Source organism: Danio aesculapii, chromosome 15 (assembly GCF_903798145.1).
Source record: "Danio aesculapii chromosome 15, fDanAes4.1, whole genome shotgun sequence".
NCBI lineage: Eukaryota > Metazoa > Chordata > Actinopteri > Cypriniformes > Danionidae > Danio > Danio aesculapii.
Genome location: NC_079449.1, coordinates 45,690,296 through 45,711,644, shown reverse-complemented (window position 1 = coordinate 45,711,644; position 21,349 = coordinate 45,690,296). Strand labels below are relative to the sequence as shown.

Below are 21,349 nucleotides of genomic sequence, written 5' to 3'. Positions count from 1 at the left end.
CTTTTGAAAGCGAAACAAGCAATATTTTCGTTCTTTCAGAACTAGTAAACAAACTTTCAGGGAGTTTGGGAGTCATCAAAACACTCGCGTTTTTGACCGCGTGGCTTTCTGGCTGTATTGTGCTGGTTATGTAGAACACAATCGCAGCTCCCTTTTTTGGAACAAAATAAGCCACATCAAAGAAAAAAACTAAACAAAACAGAAACAGTCCGCTAAAATAAGTTCCCAACAAAGGTGTTTTTGTTAAACACTGCGGTTTTACGAATAGTTCTGTTTGGGTATTAAAGCAGAGATTGTTACTTATATAACATGGTAATAGCAAACCACCATCTTAGAAACAGTTACGCTTCAGTTTCTAACTTTAACTTTAACTTTAATTTACCTTTGACCTGTGCATCAGTTTATTGTTAAATAAATGCATTTTTATAAACGTCATGTTGTGTAATAAAAGAAACAAAAACAATGAATAAAAGTACAGTTGAAGTCAGAATTATTAGATTATTATTAGATTTTTTTTTCTTTTTTAAATATTTCCCAAAGATGTTTAACAGAGCAAGGAAATTTTTACAATATTTTTTCTTCTGGAGAAAGTCTTATTTGTTTTATTTTGGCTAGAATAAAAGCAGATTTTAATTTTTTTTAAAACCATTTTAAGGTCAATATTATTCGCCCCTTTAAGCAATATATTTTCCGATAGTCTACAGAACAAACCATCGTTATACAATAACTTGCCTAATTACCTTAACCTGCCTAGTTAACCTAATTAACCTAGTTAAGCCTTTAAATGTCACTTTAAGCTGTATAGAAGTGTCTTGAAGAATATCTAGTCTAATATTATTTACTGTCATCATGGCAAAGATAAAATAAATCAGTGATTAGAGATGAGTTAGTAAAACTATTATGTTTAGAAATGTGTTGAAGAAAAAATCTTTTCTCCATTAAACAGTAATTGGGGGGAAATAAAAAGGGGGGATGGGGGCTAATAATTCAGGTGGGCTAATAATTTTGACTTCAACAGTATATCAAATTGTATTCTACTTAGTTAATTCATATTTTTTAATAAAAAGAAAAATCTGAAATGGAAATTAAAAGTAATTCGATATTAGACATTTTTTTAAAAGGTTCCAACATAGTTTCTGCAACATTTCCACAAAAAAAAAAAAAAAAACATTTTTGGTTCCCCAAAAAACTTTTAGTGGAAAGTTTGAATATTTTATTAATCAAAATATGCTTTTAAAATACATAAATAAAACCTTTTTGGAGTGAAAAGGCTCTATATTAAAGGTCTTCACTGAAATATTGACGCCAATAAAGCACCTCACGTTTTTTAAAAGTTTTTAGCAAAACGTTTGAAAAACAAATCCAAATGAACACGTTTTAGTTATGATATTACATTAATCCATGCCTCAGTTATTATTTTTCATCAATACAGGCTTAATTTATTGTTTTCAAATGAATTAACTATAAAATATATATTTCAATTCAATTACATACATTGTTTTCAAATAAATGTACACATTGCAAACACAAAAACGGTGCTACTTGGCAGGAAAATGTTTTAATACGATTTAATAACAATATATATATATATATATATATATATATATATATATATATATATATATATATATATATATATATATATATATATATAATGTTTCAAAAACAAATCTAAATGCTAGTTATATCCCTATTATTAATGCGTGTTTCAGTTATTTGGCCTACTTTTCATCAATACAAGCTTCATTATATTTTATTATTATCATCATTCAATTTTAAATTGTGTAAAATTATCAAATGGGGATTTATTCTCTTATTACAATCAAAACATCATATGGGTCTGCATAAAAAAACTGAAAATACAGCATTTGTGTGTTAGATAACAGGCATAATAATATTCAGTGCTATAGCGCCACCTAGTGGTTGACGTACCACAGTGTCTATGGCATTTGTTATGCTCAAATATCGCGTCTAATGATGACCTTGCCACAATCTTAAAGTTGAGTCAACAGCTTCTGCAGGATATGACAGCAACACGATCTCTTATTTCCAGGGCACGTGGTTTCAGGAAGACCCTCATACCAAGCAAAACACACGCCCTGCCCGGTGTATGAGGCAGGTACTGCTGGCACACACACACACACACACACCTGTGGCGGTGCTCGAGGAAGTGTGTGAGGGTAGTTAAAACCAGCTCTGCATTTGCGTCAGCCGTAAGAAAACTTATTTCGAGAGTACACTTTGTTCCCGGGCTGTTAGCATTACTGGATACAGTCTGAAGAAGAGTCTGGAGAGGAGTCCGAGAGCAGGAAAGGGCGGGTGAGTTTGAAAATTCTCGAATGTCGGATTGAGTTTAGTGTTGCTGAGACATTCTGATCGTATTATGTTGTCAGTGTTGGCACATGGGGATGTCGGTTAGTGCTAGTGGCTCAGTGGGACTGTTAACCGCTCAGGGGGGATTCCCTCTAAATCTGGATTTAAGGAGATTTAGAGCACGCTATTAATAGAGAGCTCTTAGGTTTGATATAAATATACTCCAGTCCACTTACTTGGGCACTCAACTTATCTAATGTGCTGTTGTGACGCTGAGTCTAGCCTGTTTCTATTTTTATCACGCTACATCTCTTTAATTTTGTTTATCTTTCACAAAGTTTTATAGAAGCCCATTCCCGACACTGAATAAAAAATAAAAAAAGGTTATTGCGACCTTTAATGTCACTACTACGTGGTAGCCTACAAACTCGCAATTCTGACTTTTTTTTCTCAGAATTGTTATGTATATATATATGAAATTGCGAGTTATTAAGAGATACAAACTCACAATTTTTAAGAACTCAGAATTGTGAGTTTATATCTCTTAGTAACTCGCAATTTCATGTATACATAACACAATTCTGAGAAAAAAAGTCAGAATTGCGAGTTTTTATCAGAGTTATGACTTTTTATCTCCAAATTCTGACTTAACTTAATATTGCAACTTTATATTTCAGAATTGTGTAATTAAGTCAGAAACTCATAATTACAACGTTGCATCTCAGAATTGAGACTTTAAATGTCAGCATTGAGACTTTATTTCTCAGAATAGAGACTTTATTTCTCAGAATTGAGACTTTAAATCTCAGAATTGAGACTTTAAATCTCAGAATTGAGACTTTAAATCTCAGAATTGAGACTTTAAATGTAAGAATGAAGACTTTAGTTCTCAGAATTGAGCCTTTATTTCTCAGAATTGAGACTTTAAATCTCAGAATTGAGACATTAAATGTAAGAACTAAGACTTTATTTCTCAGAATTGAGACTTTATTTCTCAGAATTGAGACTTTAAATGTCAGAATGAAGACTTTAGTTCTCAGAATTGAGTCTCTCAGAAAAGTCTCTTTATTCCTCAGAATTGAGACTTTAAATGTAAGAATTGAGACTTTATTTCTCAGAATTGAGACTTTATTTCTCAGAATTGAGACTTTATTTCTCAGAATTGAGACTATTTCTCAGAGTTGAGACTTTAAATCTCTGAATTGAGACTTTTTTTCTCAGAATTGAGACTATTTTTCAGAGTTGAGACTTTAAATCTCAAAATTGAGACTTTTTTTCTCAGAATTGAGACTTTATTTCTCAGAATCAAAGCTTTAAATCTCAGAATTGAGACTTTAAATGTTAGAATTGAGACTTTAAATGTTAGAATTGAGACTTTATTTCTCAGAATTGAGACTTTAAATGTTAGATTTGAGACTTTATTTCTCAGAATTGAGACTTTATTTCTCAGAATTGAGACTTTATTTCTCAGAATTTAGACTTTAAATCTTAATTGAGACCATTTCTCAGAATTTTGTTTATATGTTCACAATAAAAACCTTTTTTTTTTTTATTCAGAGATGGGAATAAGCTTCCATATAAAAATACCATTTTAAGGAAATCAATTATAATTGTATTTTAATTTAATAATCAACCTTTTAACTATAAATACAAACACAATACTATGATTACACTATAGTGCAGCAAAACCATGGGTAATTTACTGCTTTTGTGGTTTATCAACTACATATTGGCTGTAAAAAATGCTGGGGTCCACGCAATTGATTTGTGTTGGGACAACATGTTGGACTTAAATTAGTGGATTGAACATAAAACAATTAAGTTGTCACAATGAAATATTTTCATGTAGGATTGTCATTTTGCATATGTTACCATGGCAGTACCGTGTCATTTTCTCTTAAAAATATCTATCTATCTTTGTGCTCTTTAAAAGTCTTGGTGTAATGTCTCGGTTTTGTCTCATCCTGCTTCTTTTACTTTCTGTCTTATGTGTGAATAACTGTTGTGTTTACTGAATAAAACAGATTGTCACTGACCTTCACTGATAGTTAACTTGACATATTAAACAGTGATTCATTCGTGACTTTGGCATTGACATTGGCGCTGATTTAACATTAAACACTGGTGCTGATTAAACCTCTTTCATTGTTGAATTTAATCTGTGTTTTAAATAACCAATTTGTGAAGACACTAGCCATTTATTAAATGCCACTTAACTACATGATTCTGACATTAAGGGTGTTTACACTTGCTCGACATGATTACAGTGAACTATTTTACTGCAGTTCAATAGAATAAGTGTGAACACAGAAGACATGGCTCTTGTCCATTTTCAATGAAACTCCCTCTTTTATCCACTTTATTATCCATTTTATGTACCAAAATTTACAAGCTCAATCCAGAATATTACTAAAAATGACACTTATTAAAGTAACATTTATGTTTGGTTGGTTTAAATCAATATGAGTTGCACTTTACACCTTTGCTCTTAACACCTTCTCATTTGTTAAAGTTTTTTTATATATGCTATATATACACTCACCGGACATTTTATTAGGTACACCTTACTAGTACCGGGTTTGAAACCCATTTTGCCTTCAGAACTGCCCTAATCATTCATGGCATAGATTGAACAAGGTACTGGAAGTATTCCTCAGAGATTTTGGCCCACATTGACATGATAGCATCACGCAGTTGCTGCAGATCCATGATGTGAATCTCCCATTCCACCACATCCCAAAGGTGCTCTATTGGATTGAGCTCTGATGACTGTGGAGGCCACTTGAGTACAGTGAACTCATTGTCATGTTCAAGAAACCAGTCTGAGATGATTCATGCTTTATGACATGGTGTGTTATCCTGCTGGAAGTAGCCATCAGAAGGTGAGTACACTGTGGTCATAAAGGGATGATACAAGGCTGGATGGATCCATGCTTTCATGTTGTTGATGCCAAATTCTGACCCGACCATCTGAATGTGGCAGCAGAAATGGAGACTCATTAGACCAGGCAATGTTTCTCCAATCTTCTATTGTCCAGTTTTGGTGAGCCTGTGTGAATTGTAGCCTCAGTTTCCTGTTCTTAGCTGACAGGAGTGGCACCCGGTGTGGTCTTCTGCTGCTGTAGCCCATCCGTAGCAAGGTTGGACGTGTTGTATGTTTAGAGATGCTCTTCTCTTCTCAGTTGTAACGAGTGCTTATTTGAGTTACTGTTGCCTTTCTATCAGCTGGAACCAGTCTGGCCATTCTCCTCTGAACTCTAGCATCAACAAGACATTTGCCCCCACAGAACTGCCGCTCATTGGATATTTCCTCTTTTTCGGATCATTTTCTGTAAACCCTAGAGATGGTTGTGCGTGAAAATCCCAGTAGATCAGCAGTTTCTGAAATACTCAGACCAACCGGTCTAGCACCAACAACCATTCCACGTTCAAACTCACTTAAATCCCCTTTCTTCCCCATTCTGATGCTCGGTTTGAACTGCAGCAGATCGTCTTGACCATGTCTACATGCCTAAATGCAGTGAATTGCTGCCATGTGATTGGCTGATTAGAAATGTGCGTTAACGAGCAGTTGGACAGGTGTACCTAATAAAGTGTCCGGTGAGTGTATGTAGAATTAAGTCCACAACATAACAGTAAAAGTGCAGGTTTATTACCAGGCATTTGTACCATAATTTATGAAATCAAGCCAGATCACTTAGAAAAACTATTAAAAATGTCACTTTTTCCTCACGTGCTTTATATGTGTATACTTTTTGTAATAAATGAGTAATGATTCTGAGTAAAGCCTTTCTCCTGCATCAATTACAGGAAGTGACATAATATAGCAGAAGTGCAGCATGGCTCCACATCCTGTCACTCAGGCTGTCATTGATCTGTCAGCTGGAGCATGTGGTAACAGCCTTCATTCATCATTTCCTGTGTCTACATTAACTACTGTAAAACAGCCATGAAGTTGGGTCATTTTGTAATAATCTGATTTGTTCATTCTCTTTAACTTCTGTTTGACAACAGCAATTTTGGTTTATTTTTCGATGACAGCAAAAGAGTTAGGTGGGAGGGAAAATAAAAGCGCAAAGTTTAAAGAATATCCTAATTAATCCATGTTGAAACAGCCCACAATAATCATGTGAACTAAGGACACGAAACTGAATCACGACTCATTTTGCAGCAGAAATTATGAGAGAATTGTCAAACGAATCAAAAATCGCCAAGAGTGTATTCAGCTATTGAATTTTAGGGGACAAATGTAGTTTATTTCAAGAGTTCCCACTTAGATATGCTTGGCGTTTAAAGCAGGTTTGGCATGCTGTCCCGGGAGAGAACCCTGAGCTCGGAGATATTTGAGCCCAGGGCTCCCGCCCGGTCGATAAGCATATCAGGAGATCCGAGATCAGGTAGGTCTCGAGAGCTCCCCCTTTAGAAAAGGGAGGAAAAGGAGGAGATGGGGTGGAAGGGGGGATTCTTCCAAACGAAGATAGAGCAGTAGGAAGAAAATGATCCATTTATAGTAAACTAGGATCACTCTGATTGGATTATTTCTGATTACCGATGAGCGGCCAGACGTGCTCAATCATATCACGTGCTCCTCTCGAAATTAGTTTATGAAACTTCACTTAAAAGTTCATGAAAAATAATGCACATGTATTTGGTTGGATTAAATTGTTACATTTAAAATGGTTTGAAAAGTTTCCGGCTATTTCCACACTGAGATGTTTTTGTTTCAAAAAGCATGTCTTACATTTCCACCTTTCGTCCACACTGAGATGGCATTTTTAGCAAACAAAAACGATGACGCATTTTTAGTCATGTGACCAATTCAGCTAACATGAAGCACGGCTGCAGTCGGTGATCAACGAGATTAGCCGAGCGCAGGTGGGGGCGGAGTTGAAAACGGAGCCGTCAAGCCGGACACTTCAAGGCTCCAAGTTGCTGCAGTCATGACCGATCACATGGCGTGATCGCTTATTTATTTATTTATTGCAATAACAACAAAAGATTTACAGTAGAAATAAAACTATAGTTCATTTTTAAACAATACGGGAATTATAAATTAAATTTAAGTAGCTTATATAACAAACACATGAGAAATAAGGGGAAACGAGAGAGCACATAAAAAGGAAATAAATATCCACAAGTAGGGTGTGGCGTAGCGGACATTTAAAAAAAAAAAAGTGGGGGGGTGGCTGTATGAGATCATATGTTCATATAATTATTAATCACCTGTTTCTAAATGGTCTGTCTCTAAAAGTGAGGGGGACGGATCCCCCCCGGTTGCCACGCCCCTGTCGTCATCACAGGTCCTGCAGTCGCTCTTCAGATGCTGCACCGGCTGAATCAGTCGTCTGATCTTGAAGCTCTGTTGCCGATACTTTGATGCCACATGTGACAGTGGCGTCGGCGCAGCATCAATCCGGACAACATTTCTAACCAGCATGCACCGCTTTAAGACAGATTTCGATCGATTTGCGCAACGCTGCATGAAGTCGAACACACCTTTTGTAAAGCAGATGCTTTGCATGCTGTTCATTTTGACAGCTTTATTAAAGATTAATGTCAGTTTGTACATGTTGTGTGTAAATATAGCCGACCTCTAATGGTAAAAATGACTTAATCCAAGTATTATAACCGCACGTCATGAATGGGCCCCGCCCATTAGTGATGATATCCTCATTAGCAAAAACAGCCCTGATGCTGTGTTCACACCAGACACGAGTAAAGACCAATAAATCATGCGTAAATAAATGCATTTTAAGTTTAAGTTGATATTTACTTCACAACAGATGTGGATTCGCATCATGGGTGGGGCTACTGTCTGCCCAGTGACTGTAGTTTCGTTGCTAAATGGCTAACATGGATTTTATTGAGAGAGTAGCTGTGCTTTATATGCTTTAGGAAGGCTGAAAAACAGCGTCGATTCGTTCTGAGCCTTGTCTGAGTCCTCTGTGAGTTCATCAGCTCCTCCAGAAATTGTACCTGGATGATGGAAGCTTTCAGCTGTGCTTCGACTGAGCTGAGCTCAGTTTGATGACCTTTCGTCCGGTGTCGGCAAAAGGATTTTCCCTCGGGACACCAACAACAGGCTCTACGTCATAATCACTCCTACATCAAATGCGCAAAACGCTCAATTCTACTGATGTCTACTCACGTCTATGCATCGGCTTAACATGTAAATCAATCAAGCTTGATGCTTCATCCGCGTCTGGTGTGAACGCACAATAAGAGTGAGGCAGAAAATGTTGTTTTTGGTCTTTTTGTCTTTTGATTTCAACTCTGATACCATCAGCGTAGACCAGGGGTGGGCAAACTTGGTCCTGGAGGGCCGGTGTCCTGCACAGTTTAGCTCCAACTCTAATCAAACACACCTGATTTCTAGTGATCCTGAAGACACTGATTAGCATGTTCAGGTGTGTTTGATTAGTGTTGGAACTAAACTATGCCGGACACTGGCCCTCCAGGACTGAGTTTGCCCACCACTGGCGTCGACTCTGTTTATGTTTTGAGAAGTATTATTACGTGTTTTATTGTTAACAAATTATTTAGAAGATGATTAGTTCTCTATACTTGAAAACAGACATAAATTTATTCATTATTAAAGCTATATTTAATGAAAATGCACACCAATACTAAATTTTATTACTCCAAAGCAAAACCTCTATAAGTTATTAGACGATAGATAATACAAATGACATGAAATCATTTTCCAATATTGAGTGTTTAATGGTTAAATGATAGGCTGGCAATAAGTAGGCCCACATGGAATCTGCGCACACGAAAATATACAGATTTTTTTTGCGTAAATGTGTATAAATTTATATTTATTCAGGCTTTAAATTTATTTCACTAATGATATTGTGATATAATAATAGTGATATTAAAATGTTCATATGTTTTATTTACAATACAGTTTGTAAAGTAATATTTTCTGTCTGATATATTATATGAGAGACTTGCTTTGTTTACCAAATAAGTGGATCATATTGGATGTGCATTGTAAACATTAAATAAAAATGTATTATTTTTTATTTCATATATTAAGTTTTTAGTTACGATACACTTTTTTTTACCAAATTCTCTGCAGAAATAGCAAAAAATGTCTGCATATTCTGTCTGGCCCTAGTAATAAGCCACTTGTTAATGGTGACAATTATTATGTAAACTAAAGTGTTGCCAAAATAAAATTTTCCGCAGTTACAGTAATTAAATAAAAGTTTAAAAATCTACTTAACACATTTCTAGATTTAATAGCATTTAGCAAAGTTTAAAATGTTTATATGCATGGTGGATCCACACTGTTATCTTGTCAGTTTTGCCATTTTCATTCTCCATCTGTGTAATTTGCACCCATTATGCCTGCTGACGGATGGGACTGTTGTGGTTTTGTTATAGGAGGGATTGCGTGTGTGATCAGCGGGCAGCCGTTTGACACCGCCAAGGTGAAGATGCAGACATTCCCCGGCCTGTACAGAGGCTTTGTGCACTGCTTCGTCTCCGTGTATAAACAGGTTGGCCTGCGAGGGCTTTATCAGGGCACCACACCCGCCCTCATAGCCAACATCGCGGAGAACGCGGTGCTGTTCATGAGCTACGGCTTCTGCCAGAATGTGGTGCGCTTTCTTTCAGGACTGGACCGGAACACTGAACTCAGGTAATGTGCAGTCACTGTAGTAAACTGACGCGCTAAAGACAATATATCAATAATGAGTACAGGGATGGTACAAACACTTATTTAACAATGAACTTTGGACACTTCAATTATGATAATATTATAAAAATCATTGAAGTCCACATGAACGGGACCATTTTTTTTTTTCGAATCGTTACGCAGTTTCTAGGGAAAAGAATATTAAATGAGAAAACAGTGGGTGTGGCTTGTTTTTTCTACTGCGAGCTGATTGGATAAAGTAGGCGTTTCATTCAGTATTGTATTGCTATCTGCTAATACTGTCTAAAGTGATTTTGATATTATTATTAATATTATTATTATTATTATTATTATTATGTGTTAATTCTGTTTAAAGTGATTTTTTTTATTCAGGATAGACTTTTTGTAGCGAGAATATAGCAGCCTGAATGTAAATTATACCGGTTTTTAACCAGTTTCGATAAAGATGGCTGAGAGTACACTCAGCCTTGGGTAAAAAACAGTTGTACTTTGAGTGTGTGTGTGTGTGTGTGTGTGTGTGTGTGTGTGTGTGTGTGTGTGTGTGTGTGTGTGTGTGTGTTCTATTCGATTGTGGTTCCTTTCACAGGTCTGAGGTCAGCTCTAAACAGCCTAGTGGATGTCTAACGTTTGTATCCCTGAGATATTCAGATATCGTTCAGAGTTGTACACACACACCCACGTGGACATTTTCTTAGTCTATCTGTGTTTTAACTAGTGCTGTCAATCGATTAAAAAAACTAATTATTCGCACTTTTTTTTAATCGCAATTAAACGACTGAAACTTGGTTATTTGGTTGTAAAATAATGTAAACTCAAGACAAAGAAACTATTTAAATTCAAAATAGAATTGTTTATCAGAATTTTTGTTTAACTTGTAACACAGATTTCTTAATGTAAATAACATACCCACAATAAACCATCAAGATCCTCAAACTGTTGGCTTGACAGCCATATTTATTACAGAAATAAAAACACAGGCATGTAAATGCCATTTGAATTTCAAAACAATCAATGCCAATACAAAACAAAAATTATTTCCATGTTGGATTCTAAGTGGACTGCAGAAAAATCCAAAATACAGGCGTTGCAAATATGAAAATTAGAAAATAATAATAATAATAATAAATACAAACCGTTGTACTCATTGTAAAGTTGTATTGCTGAGAGTTGAGAACATTAAGTATAAAGTAGAAAGTATTTTGTATAGTACTCCGTTACATTCAGCCAGTTGCTGAGACAGTCCATCTGTTGACATTATCGGGGGACAATGTGACCCTTTTCTTTTGTATGATGTGAGCTGAGAGTGAGAACAAGCAGAATCGCCGAATATATGAATCTCGGTGCCTAATTTTGGTGCCACTGGTGCTGCGACAAGGATGTAAGAAGCATCAAAGGCACGCACAGGTACGCGTCGTGTCCATAGACTGTAAAATATATGGACGTAGCATCCGTGACGTCACCCATAGGTTTCTGAAGAGCGCAAAAGAAGCTACAAGTAGGCGCAGCCAACCGTCGCCATTTTGTTCGCACGTCATCGCACCCACGGCGGGATACCAAACAAGGGCAAAGAGGCGAAGAGTGAGCGGAGCTACAGACACCTGCTGGCACTTTGCTTAGACCTGGCAGACAGACTTTACTTTGGGAGAAACGCTTAATACTTTATTACCTGCGACTCGTTTGTGTTCTGACCACATGTGCTTGGCTGTACACTATATCAATAACGTGTTTAGACTTTTAAAAACACTGTAGTCATACATTGAGCCACTAAACATTGTTCTTATGATGTTTTTCTACAGGAGGAAAACGCGAATTACTTCCAAACACTTCAGATATAGTGTGTGTTAGTACATGCAAGACTATTGATGAACTCCAGCATAACACTGTATGATAACGCTTCAGATGACTGATCTAGAGCCTACAGCTAATCAATCTGTCACATTCTGGAGTGCTTTACGGGTCTAAAGAACATTATAAATGATGAATGATCTTAAATAAAACACACACATTTAGAGATGGTATACAAGTATATATATACACAAGTATATAACTTTACTCACATGGGAAACGAGGCCACATGAATGGTTTGTGAGCACAATTAAATGCACACAGCATGCCATATCATCTGATAATTGTAAGAAATAAGTCCAAAAGGCAGCTGACTGTGTAAAGCCACATAAAACAACACAAAAATACGATGAATATGCCGAGATCAGTGGCTAATCTGCCGGATTCAGCTGAGGTGAAGTGACGGCGACCAGCGAGACCTAGCTGTCACTCAAGTGGCCACGCCCTTAATTATGCAAACTTAAAATAACCTAATATAAAGGAAATGGATGAGTTATAAAAACAATTCACCCCCCTCACAGTTGTCTGAAGGGTAATAATAGCTATATGAACCAAAATCATTCTTTGTACCAGGCTGTAAACACCTTTTTTTCTGCTGTAAAGTTGGCCATTCTAACAGTGGGCTCAATTGCAATCTGCTCTATTATGGAGCCAGGACTAGCGGAATTTTGATGAATTGCAGTTTCAGTTACTTCCGTATTGGCTTCCCGAGGGAGAGCGGGAGGTTGCCGCTTGGTTGTGTCACACCAAAGACTATTCACCTTATTCTTCACGTACGAGCAGGCGCAGCCATTTGAATCATTTTGGCCCGAGACTTCCGGTCTCATCCACTTCCATTCATTATTAGACGTTAAAAACAGCTCGTTTTGCTGCTTGATGTTGCAAACTGACGTTTTCTTATTATATTATTCTACTTTGTCTGTATAGTCATGAAAACACTTGTGTGTAGAGCCAGTAGTTTGACCGTTTTCTGCCGTTTATTATTCCTAGTCATTTCTCCCATAGGCAGCTGAGTCGGAAGTTCTAAAACAATCGCAAAAACGAGCGCACTTCCGCATCGAAGAATAAGGTCAATAGAAGTCTTACAGGGACTTTGGTCAAACCATCTATAAACATTTTATCTTCATTTCGGAATTATCTTTGTTATTAAATACACTTGCATATGAAGTAAATCATATCTCAAAGCATTAACTGGGGCACTGGCGATTTTTACTGGGGCACGTGCCCCAGTCAATTGGGTCTAGCGACACCCCTGGTGTCAAACATTCTTTTTTAAATAGAACACAAAAGAAGACAATTGAATAACTCCTATACTATTGAAACAAGTAAATAGTGAGTACATCTTAATCTTTGAGTCAACTATCCCTTTAAGGCCTGAGACTGTGTGAACATTTCAATATTTCAGAGTTTAAAATAAGTCCACAAGTAATTTTATGTAACTTTAATGAAGATTAAATAATATACAATGAAGACTATACAGCAGGGGTCACCAATCTTGGTCCTGGAGGGCCGGTGTCCCTGCAGGGTTTAGCTCCAGCTTGCCTCAACATACCTGCCTGGATGTTTCAAGTATACCTAGTGAGACCTTGATTAGCTTGTTCAGGTGTGTTTGATTAGGGTTGGAGCTAAAATCTGCAGGACACCGGCCCTCCAGGAACAAGTTTGGTGACCCCTGCTATACAGTGTTGATTATTCAATAGCTGTACCAGAATAGTGAATACCTGAAAACTATAATTCCCTTTGCTATATTTTATTTATCTATGCTTGTAATTTATTTGTTATATATTATTCGAGATTCACTCCCCTACAAAATCCCCCCAATCAATCCAAATAAACCTGTTCAATCATCTGGTGAAATTGTATTCACATCGCAATATACATCACAGAAATACAAAATATGGTCATGTCAGATTTTTCCAACATCGTACAGCTTTAATTCAAGTATACAGATATTTGTTAAACTATTTTCCATTACTTTTCCAAAACTTTTCCTGATTATGTTTCCAGGTTTTCCATGACCGTATGAACCCTGTTGTATATAATCCAATTCAATCCTCAAGGACAGGCGTTATGCCAAGCGACCTATGACCTGCATGCTCAATCACTCATCTTGACTCCATAAACAATACATGTTTATAGTCAATACAGGGGTCATACCATTGTAATGCTATCACCTATTAGCATGTTAAATATACGAACCACAATATTTACTGTACCTTTGCATTTAATCAGATGCTTTAGAGTGAAAGGGAGAGATTTCAGTCCGCATAGAATAAAACACAGTTAAAGCAACGTCTCAATTAAAGTGTCATGCTAAAAATATACATTACATTATGATCATTTTATACACTGGAAACACTGTAGTGACTTGATGGTCATTGGAATTGAACGTGACATTACATATCTGAGGTGGAATTAGACTTCTAACTAGGACTGCAGAAAGAAAAGATCACGATCTCGATTCGACCCTACACAAGATCTTAATTCAGCTTTTGATTCAGCCAATTATATTTTCAAGGTCAGAAGAGAAGCAAGTCAGTCGCACAAGTCTTCACAGCAACATTGACACCTTCATATGGCGTTTAAAGTGTCACATTCTGTATTTATAAGGTATAATTCACCCAAAAATGTCATTTCTGTCTTCCTGTAATGATGTATTCGTGGCCGCGAGATTGTTTGTTTACTACAGAGAACGTGCGCGTGCACGCATGACGCCTACTTTAGTGAACACAACCTGCATAGGCTGTGAATAACAGGTAATGAAGTTGTAAATAACGTTCAGTTTGTTGCACAGAGCGATCGTTTGAGGGCCGTGTGGGAGGTTTGATTTGCATGTGTGTGTGTTTTCTCACAGTGACGGCAGCCATGAGCTGCACTCGGAAGTGAAAGTGAAACCTGTGCGCACATTTAAATCATCATATCGCATTTTAGAGTTATGATTACGACATGCATTTGATATGTGTTTTCTTTCATAGCGAATACAAAGTGTTGTGCATGGAAATAAATGTTTACTGTGTCAGTATAACAACCCTAGCCTGTATATAATGTTGAATATAATGCAAGAAAGAATCTGATAATGACAAAATTCTAATTTTACCAGTGAAAACATATGGACTAATAATGTTGTCAATAACAGATGACGAGCACATGTCTTAAACATAATAAATCAACTTTATAATTATGAATATTTATATTCTGATGTCCAGGGCGGGACAAAGCTGAGCTGCCACTCTAGGCAAAGGAGTGTCACGATGCCCTCAACCACTGTTGGAAATTATGCTAAGGGGGGGAGGGGGAGTATCCAACAAGTGGTACTGTACGGTTTGCTTTTAGGTACCTTTTCACAGTGGAAACGGCCATATAAGCATACTGAACTGTACAGTACCGTACCACTCAGTAGAAACAGGCCAATAGCCTTTCTGCAATGGTACCACAAGGTGGTCCTCACTCCTCGACCGGAGGCTCCTGGAGGGGATGTAGACCGATTGGTAACCAATGCAAAGGCTCTCTCGAGCTGCAGTGAGGTAGAGATTTAAGATGGGAGTGCAGTTAGATGAGCATACTCCTAATATATGAGCAAAAACAGTAAGTGTTGAACATGCTTGTGTGTGTGCGCAGACTGCGAACTTTGTTAAGGCATTTGTGTGTGACTCAATCATTATTGCAGGAAGGCAAAATAAACTCCAAAACTACTTTAAATAACCAATGGGATGCTTCCTGGTTCAGTTTAACTGTAGTAATTGGGTTTGAGTCTCGGCTTCATCGTGTCTGAGTCGCTGTCTGTCATTTTGCTGTGTTTAAAGCACAGGTGGCAAACTGCACAGCTCTGCACAGTTTAGTTCAACCCTAATTCAACACACCTGATTAAACTAATTGAGTCCTTCAGGCTAGTTTGAAGCCTACAGGTAATGCTGCGGTCTAACACTAGAGGTTGAGCATGTGAAATTCTGTTTTACGGCGCTTCGAAAAGGGGCGGGATTAAACTAAATAATTAGACATTTAAAAAAGTAAACGATTGGTCAATTTCTGTCCAAGTTTTGATCATTGATTAGATTCACACAGTCACGTGATGCGATTTCACAGGTCAGAGTTCACCAAGCTTGAACTCTGCAACGCAGCGAACTGTGAAAATTGTCAAACGAGCTTGCGTTTCCGGTCTGACGCATTCACGTGCGTATGAATGGAAGTCTATGCAGAGAAAAGTCCAGTGTGACCGCAGCTGTAGTATGTTGGAGCAGGGTTGGAACTAAATGGGGCAGGGCTGCGGCTCTCTGAGTTTGACACTGCTCTAAAGTGAGTGGGCAGGGAACCAGCTCATTAGCATTTAAAGCCACAAGCTCAAAAATAGCAACAATTCACCCATACCCAAATATTTACATCGTCAACAGGGTGCAATAAATGATCTGACTGGTGTTTTAACCTGAAATGTCAGACACACATTGATGATGATGATCTGTGTGTTGTGTTTCAGTGATGTTCAGAAGGCCTGCTCTGGCTCTGTGGCCTCTGTCTTCTCCTCTCTGGCTTTGTGTCCCACTGAACTGGTCAAATGTCGACTGCAGGCCATGCATGAAATGGAGGCGTCCGGCAAGATCGCCAGTGGACAGAAAAGGTCAGTTTGGACTGAGGACGGTTTGGTAGTCAATTAAAAACGTGAGACTGTGGCAAAATTATGCTCATTTTTGAAGATGTGTACAAGGTTAAAGGAACACTCCACTGTTTTTTTTGGAAGTAGGATCATTTCACATCTCCCCAAGAGTTTACAGCCGATTCTTGATTAAATCAGCGTTATCAGTGGTTATCATCCGATAGATATGGGTCAGTAGGGGCCTTCTGCACCTACTGGTAGGTTTAGAAGGCTATTATTATCCATCCACATATATTAATATATTTTCAATAAAGTGGAAACCAATTTACAAAAGAATGTAAACGTACCTCCACTTTAACCCTCTGTTTCAGCACGGTGTGGTCTGTTGTGAGAAATGTGCTGCGGACAAACGGTCCTCTGGGTTTCTATCAGGGCCTCACCACCACTATTGTCCGCGAGCTGCCTGGATATTTCTGTTTCTTTGGAGGATATGAACTCAGCCGCTCCATATTTGCCCACCACATGGACACAGACAAAGAGCACATCGGTCAGTCCACACCAACAGCACTTCACAAATCACCATTCATTCATCATGTACTCATCCTAAAGGGATAGTTCACCCAAAAATGCTAATTCTGCCATCGTTTACTTGCCCTTGTTATAACATATCATTGAATAACATACCTTGGAATATCTTGATGGATTAATTAATATCAAGAGCCGCACAATAATACTTTATATTCTTTGTGTGGGAAGAAGACAGGGTTGGCAATAAGGTAAGTGACAATTTTATTTGTGTTATTCTTTTTCTCTGTGTGGCTCAACACAAGGCTCAAAGGCGCCGGTTGTAGCTCAGCTCTCTCGCTCTCGACTGGTCTCTCTCGCTCCCTTTAAAAAGGCGTCTCTCCGGCCCAATCACAAGAGAAACAGGTGTTATTAATTATTTCTGATTGGGCTACTGACCAGCCGCCGGTGTCTCCACTCGCTCTCCCCCCTTTCTGGGTGTTCGACCACGCTCTCCCCACCACACATGCATTTTTAGAAAAGTTTTTATTTTTAATTAGCAATCAACAGGACCCAAATATGTACAGCATGGACAGCTATTTGCCAAGCAGGACAAAATCGTGCGAGATAAATACAGATAAAAGATAAATACAGCAAGATTTCTAAATATCAACAGGATGATTACTCATCCCATCCCTGCACTATATAAAATAATCCTACAATAAACTTGATTAATACATGAAAACTAATGTCTATCAGCTGCTTGTTATATTGTTTATAATATTTTTTCTTTGCCTCTATTTTCATTTGGATTATTCCATGCCTTAATAATATCTGGCAAAGAGGAATTTACATTAATTTTAATGTTTAGTAGGAGTTTTCAAATAATACGTTTAAAAGTTAAGTATTAACTCAATAACATGCCGAAACTCAAAATGTCAGAGACGTCCTTTAAATCAAGTTCAAATAACATTACAGGATATCGATGTGGAAATAGGTTAACATTAGTTTTGTCTTCCTAATTATTATTTCAGACCCATAAAAAGAATCACTGCTCCATAATGATCACCAGTGGTGTAGTCGGGGCTGTACGCACGTATACTCAGTATGCCTACTTTTTTCCACTAGCTGTTTGGGTGTTACGACTTCTGAGGATCAATAATTGCGCTTACCCTCGGTATACTTTAACTGTATACCAAATTTAACTCTCATCCTAATTTGTTGCATTTTTGTTTATATTATGCGCCATTCCCCGCCCCCTGACGACCACAGCAGCTGTGAGAAAATTTCGTGGGTTTTTCGAAGTTAATTGAATGATGTTTTGCTGAAACGTTCAGGTAAGATATTAAAACAGCATGGGCAGGTTGGGTGGGTAATAGTACACCACCTTTTTTTATATAGGACTACACCACTGATGATCACCTATATTTTCCCCGTCATGACCAACGTTAGGCGTGTACAGTATCAGCAAACTAAGAAAAAGCCAGATAAAGCCCACACTTGACCGAATAAACAGTGATCCATCAGATCCTGTAGGTCAGAAAGTATAGTTTACTGCTGAACAACTCATTTTATCATGGTAAAATAACACAGAAATCATTCTGTCGATCACAACTGTCAATCATGATGACACGCCCCATATTTATAGCATTAAACTACTGGCTACAAACATACTCTTCGAAAATGAACATCTGAATCTATATCAACTTGATAACTAGTGCCTAAATTGACCAAAACATCTTTCGGAAAATTTTATTGCAAGTGTATTAAATGTTTTTATTTGGGCTCAAGTCTTGTTCATTAACACGGAGGAGGTGTACTGCAGCCAGTCCCCAGGGGGCGATCTAACAGCCGGGAGCGTCACTCAAAAGGAGGCGTGAGGCACACTTGGTCTTGTGAGGTTTATAAGGCCTGCCTATGAGGTTCTTGTTGGTGGATATTTTTACGAATTTTATGAATGTTTCTTCTCAAAAAGGGGAAATGTTTATGACTGTGTGTGTGTATCTACAGGTGTCGTGCCGCTAATGTTCAGTGGTGGTTTCGGCGGTGCGTGTCTCTGGTTGGTTGTGTATCCTATAGACTGTGTGAAGTCTCGCATTCAGGTTCTGTCTCTAGCAGGGAAACAGGAAGGCTTCATCAAGACTCTTACGGGGATTTTACGAAATGAAGGTGAGATTTTTGATTTCAAGATCTGTGGCACCCAGGAAACATGCTGTCTCTCTTCAAACCATAAGTGATTGATCTTACAATAAAGCTATAAGCAGTTCTTTCTGTATTCTGAGTGGATCTGGGATATGTTTATGATTATATTATTGTTAATATGATAAGATTTGGATTCCATAAAGAAAAGATTATATGAATAAGGCACCAAAATGTACACTGCATTTAAAAAAATTGGGGTGGCTCAGCGGCTAGCACTGTCGCCTCACAGCAAGAAGGTCGCTGGTCGCAAGTGGAGTTTGCATGTGCTCCCTGTGTTGGGGTTTCCTCTGGTTTCCCTTTATTAATCAGGGGTTACCACAGTGGAATGAGCCACCAACTTATCCAGCGTATGTTTTACGCAGCGGATGCCCTTCCAGCTGCAACCCATCACTGGGAAACACGCATACACTCGTGCACACACTCACACACACTACAGCCAATTTAGCTTACCCAATTCACCTGTACCGCATGTCTTTAGACTGTGGGGCAACCCGGAGCACCCGGAGGAAACATGCAAACTCCACACAGAAATGGCAACTGACCCAGCCGGAGCTCGAACCAGCAACCTTCTTGCTGTGAGGCGAATGTGCAACCCACTGCACCACCATGCTGCCCCGCACAGTCATATTAGAATTAAAAATGTGGCGCATCGGGCTCCCTACACAGCCGCCACAGGGCCTCTAAATTACACTGTGACCCCTTTCCCCCAACTTATGATTCCCTTGTTATAAACTGTTCCATTTAAAGATTTAGCCCAAGTGTCTTCGCATTTACGGGAGTTTGTTCTCCGTATTAAACTTGCAAAGTCTGAAATTACAAGGAAAGGATGACATTGTAAGTCTGAACTTTATGTACTTGATACTGCAGCAGATGTCGGCAGCCATGCCTCCGTTTTCAGAAGTCTCCATTTTCCTCCGTCCGACTGACACGAAAATGTTTTAAAACGGAAATGGCCTCTTCAGCGTTTACAAAACTCTGTTTTCAGGGGTCGAAAACTCTGGGGTAGTGTGAGCGGAGGGCGTAACCGTAGCAAAATAATTTAAAACTCAAACATTTTAGTGTAATCAGGGCCTAAATCTGTGGGGTTATCTGAAGCAATGTGAGCAGATATTTCATGTCTGCAGGGTTTCATGGTGCCCTCTAAAAGTAGGGTTATCAAAAAAGTAGGTTATCAGTTATCAGAACTATTTTCTGCATCGGTTCCTAACTCCAGTGATTTCCTTTTATCTGCAGGAGTGGCACCTCTGTATTCAGGTTTGACTCCTACTATGATCCGAACATTTCCTGCTAATGGAGCTCTCTTTCTGGCTTATGAAGTCAGTCGCAAGTTCATGATGAAGCAGTTTGATCACTGAGTCCATTTCAGTTTTTATAGTGTTCCTGACTTGTTTTTTTAATTTCCATCCTGTGTCTTTTACTGAATTATTCAAAATATATGCACAATGATGCAGCTTGAATATTTTATATGTGAGAAATAATAAGGCAGAGCACTACAGGTGAATCGAGTAAAATAATATTAATTACACGGCAAAATATATATATTTTCATGCTTAAGAGTTTTTGTCTTAGTTCAAATTCTAGTTCTTAAATTAAAAAACATTTTCTAGATAAGAAAAAATCATCTTGAATTCAGCAGAATCGGAATCAACTTGTCAGCTTGTATTCTTCATTTACTGTACAGTATGTGCCTTGTGTTGTGTTGTTGAATACTGTTTAAGTCTAGTTGTCTTTTATTAAGGTTTTGATATACTGTACATGTCCGAACAACTGTGAAAGCTGAACATCTGTGTGTGTGTGACAAATTTAACACAAAGGACGCAATGTTTTTGGTGCTATATAAAATACACTCCTTGTATTTCAGTGCCTCACGGCAATTTAGCCGCTGTGATAAATTATTTAACTGTTCCTTGGGACTTCCACAGGGACAATATACATGGCCAGGCTGCTATAGCCAAATCTTCGGTCACTCGTACCAATGCCAAACATCTGTTTACAGCAGTAAAAACCTTGGGCTGTGGACAATGTGAAACGTATTGTTCTTGGATGAGTGCATCTTTACTGACTTTCTCACATCCGAGAGAGGTGTGGAGAAGCCCCAAAGAAGCATACCACCCAGACTGTTGTACACGCAGAGTGAAGCATTGGGGTGAATCAGTGATGGTTTGGGCTTCAATGTCATGGCATTCCCTAGGCTTAATACTTGTGCTAGATGGGCACATCACTGCCAAGGA

The 21,349-nt window shown here is 38.1% G+C and overlaps 1 protein-coding gene across 1 annotated transcript; it reads left to right on the top strand.

The window, feature by feature from the left end:
- Positions 1-1,995: 1,995 nt before the first annotated feature.
- slc25a15a (solute carrier family 25 member 15a) lies at positions 1,996-20,665 on the top strand. Its single transcript, XM_056473544.1, has 7 exons — positions 1,996-2,319; positions 6,124-6,207; positions 9,703-9,961; positions 16,296-16,436; positions 16,784-16,959; positions 18,927-19,085; positions 20,352-20,665. Exons 2-7 carry the CDS (start codon positions 6,153-6,155, stop codon positions 20,471-20,473), a joined length of 912 nt encoding a protein of 303 aa, XP_056329519.1. The 5' UTR covers positions 1,996-2,319; positions 6,124-6,152; the 3' UTR covers positions 20,474-20,665.
- The last annotated feature ends 684 nt before the right edge of the window (positions 20,666-21,349 follow it).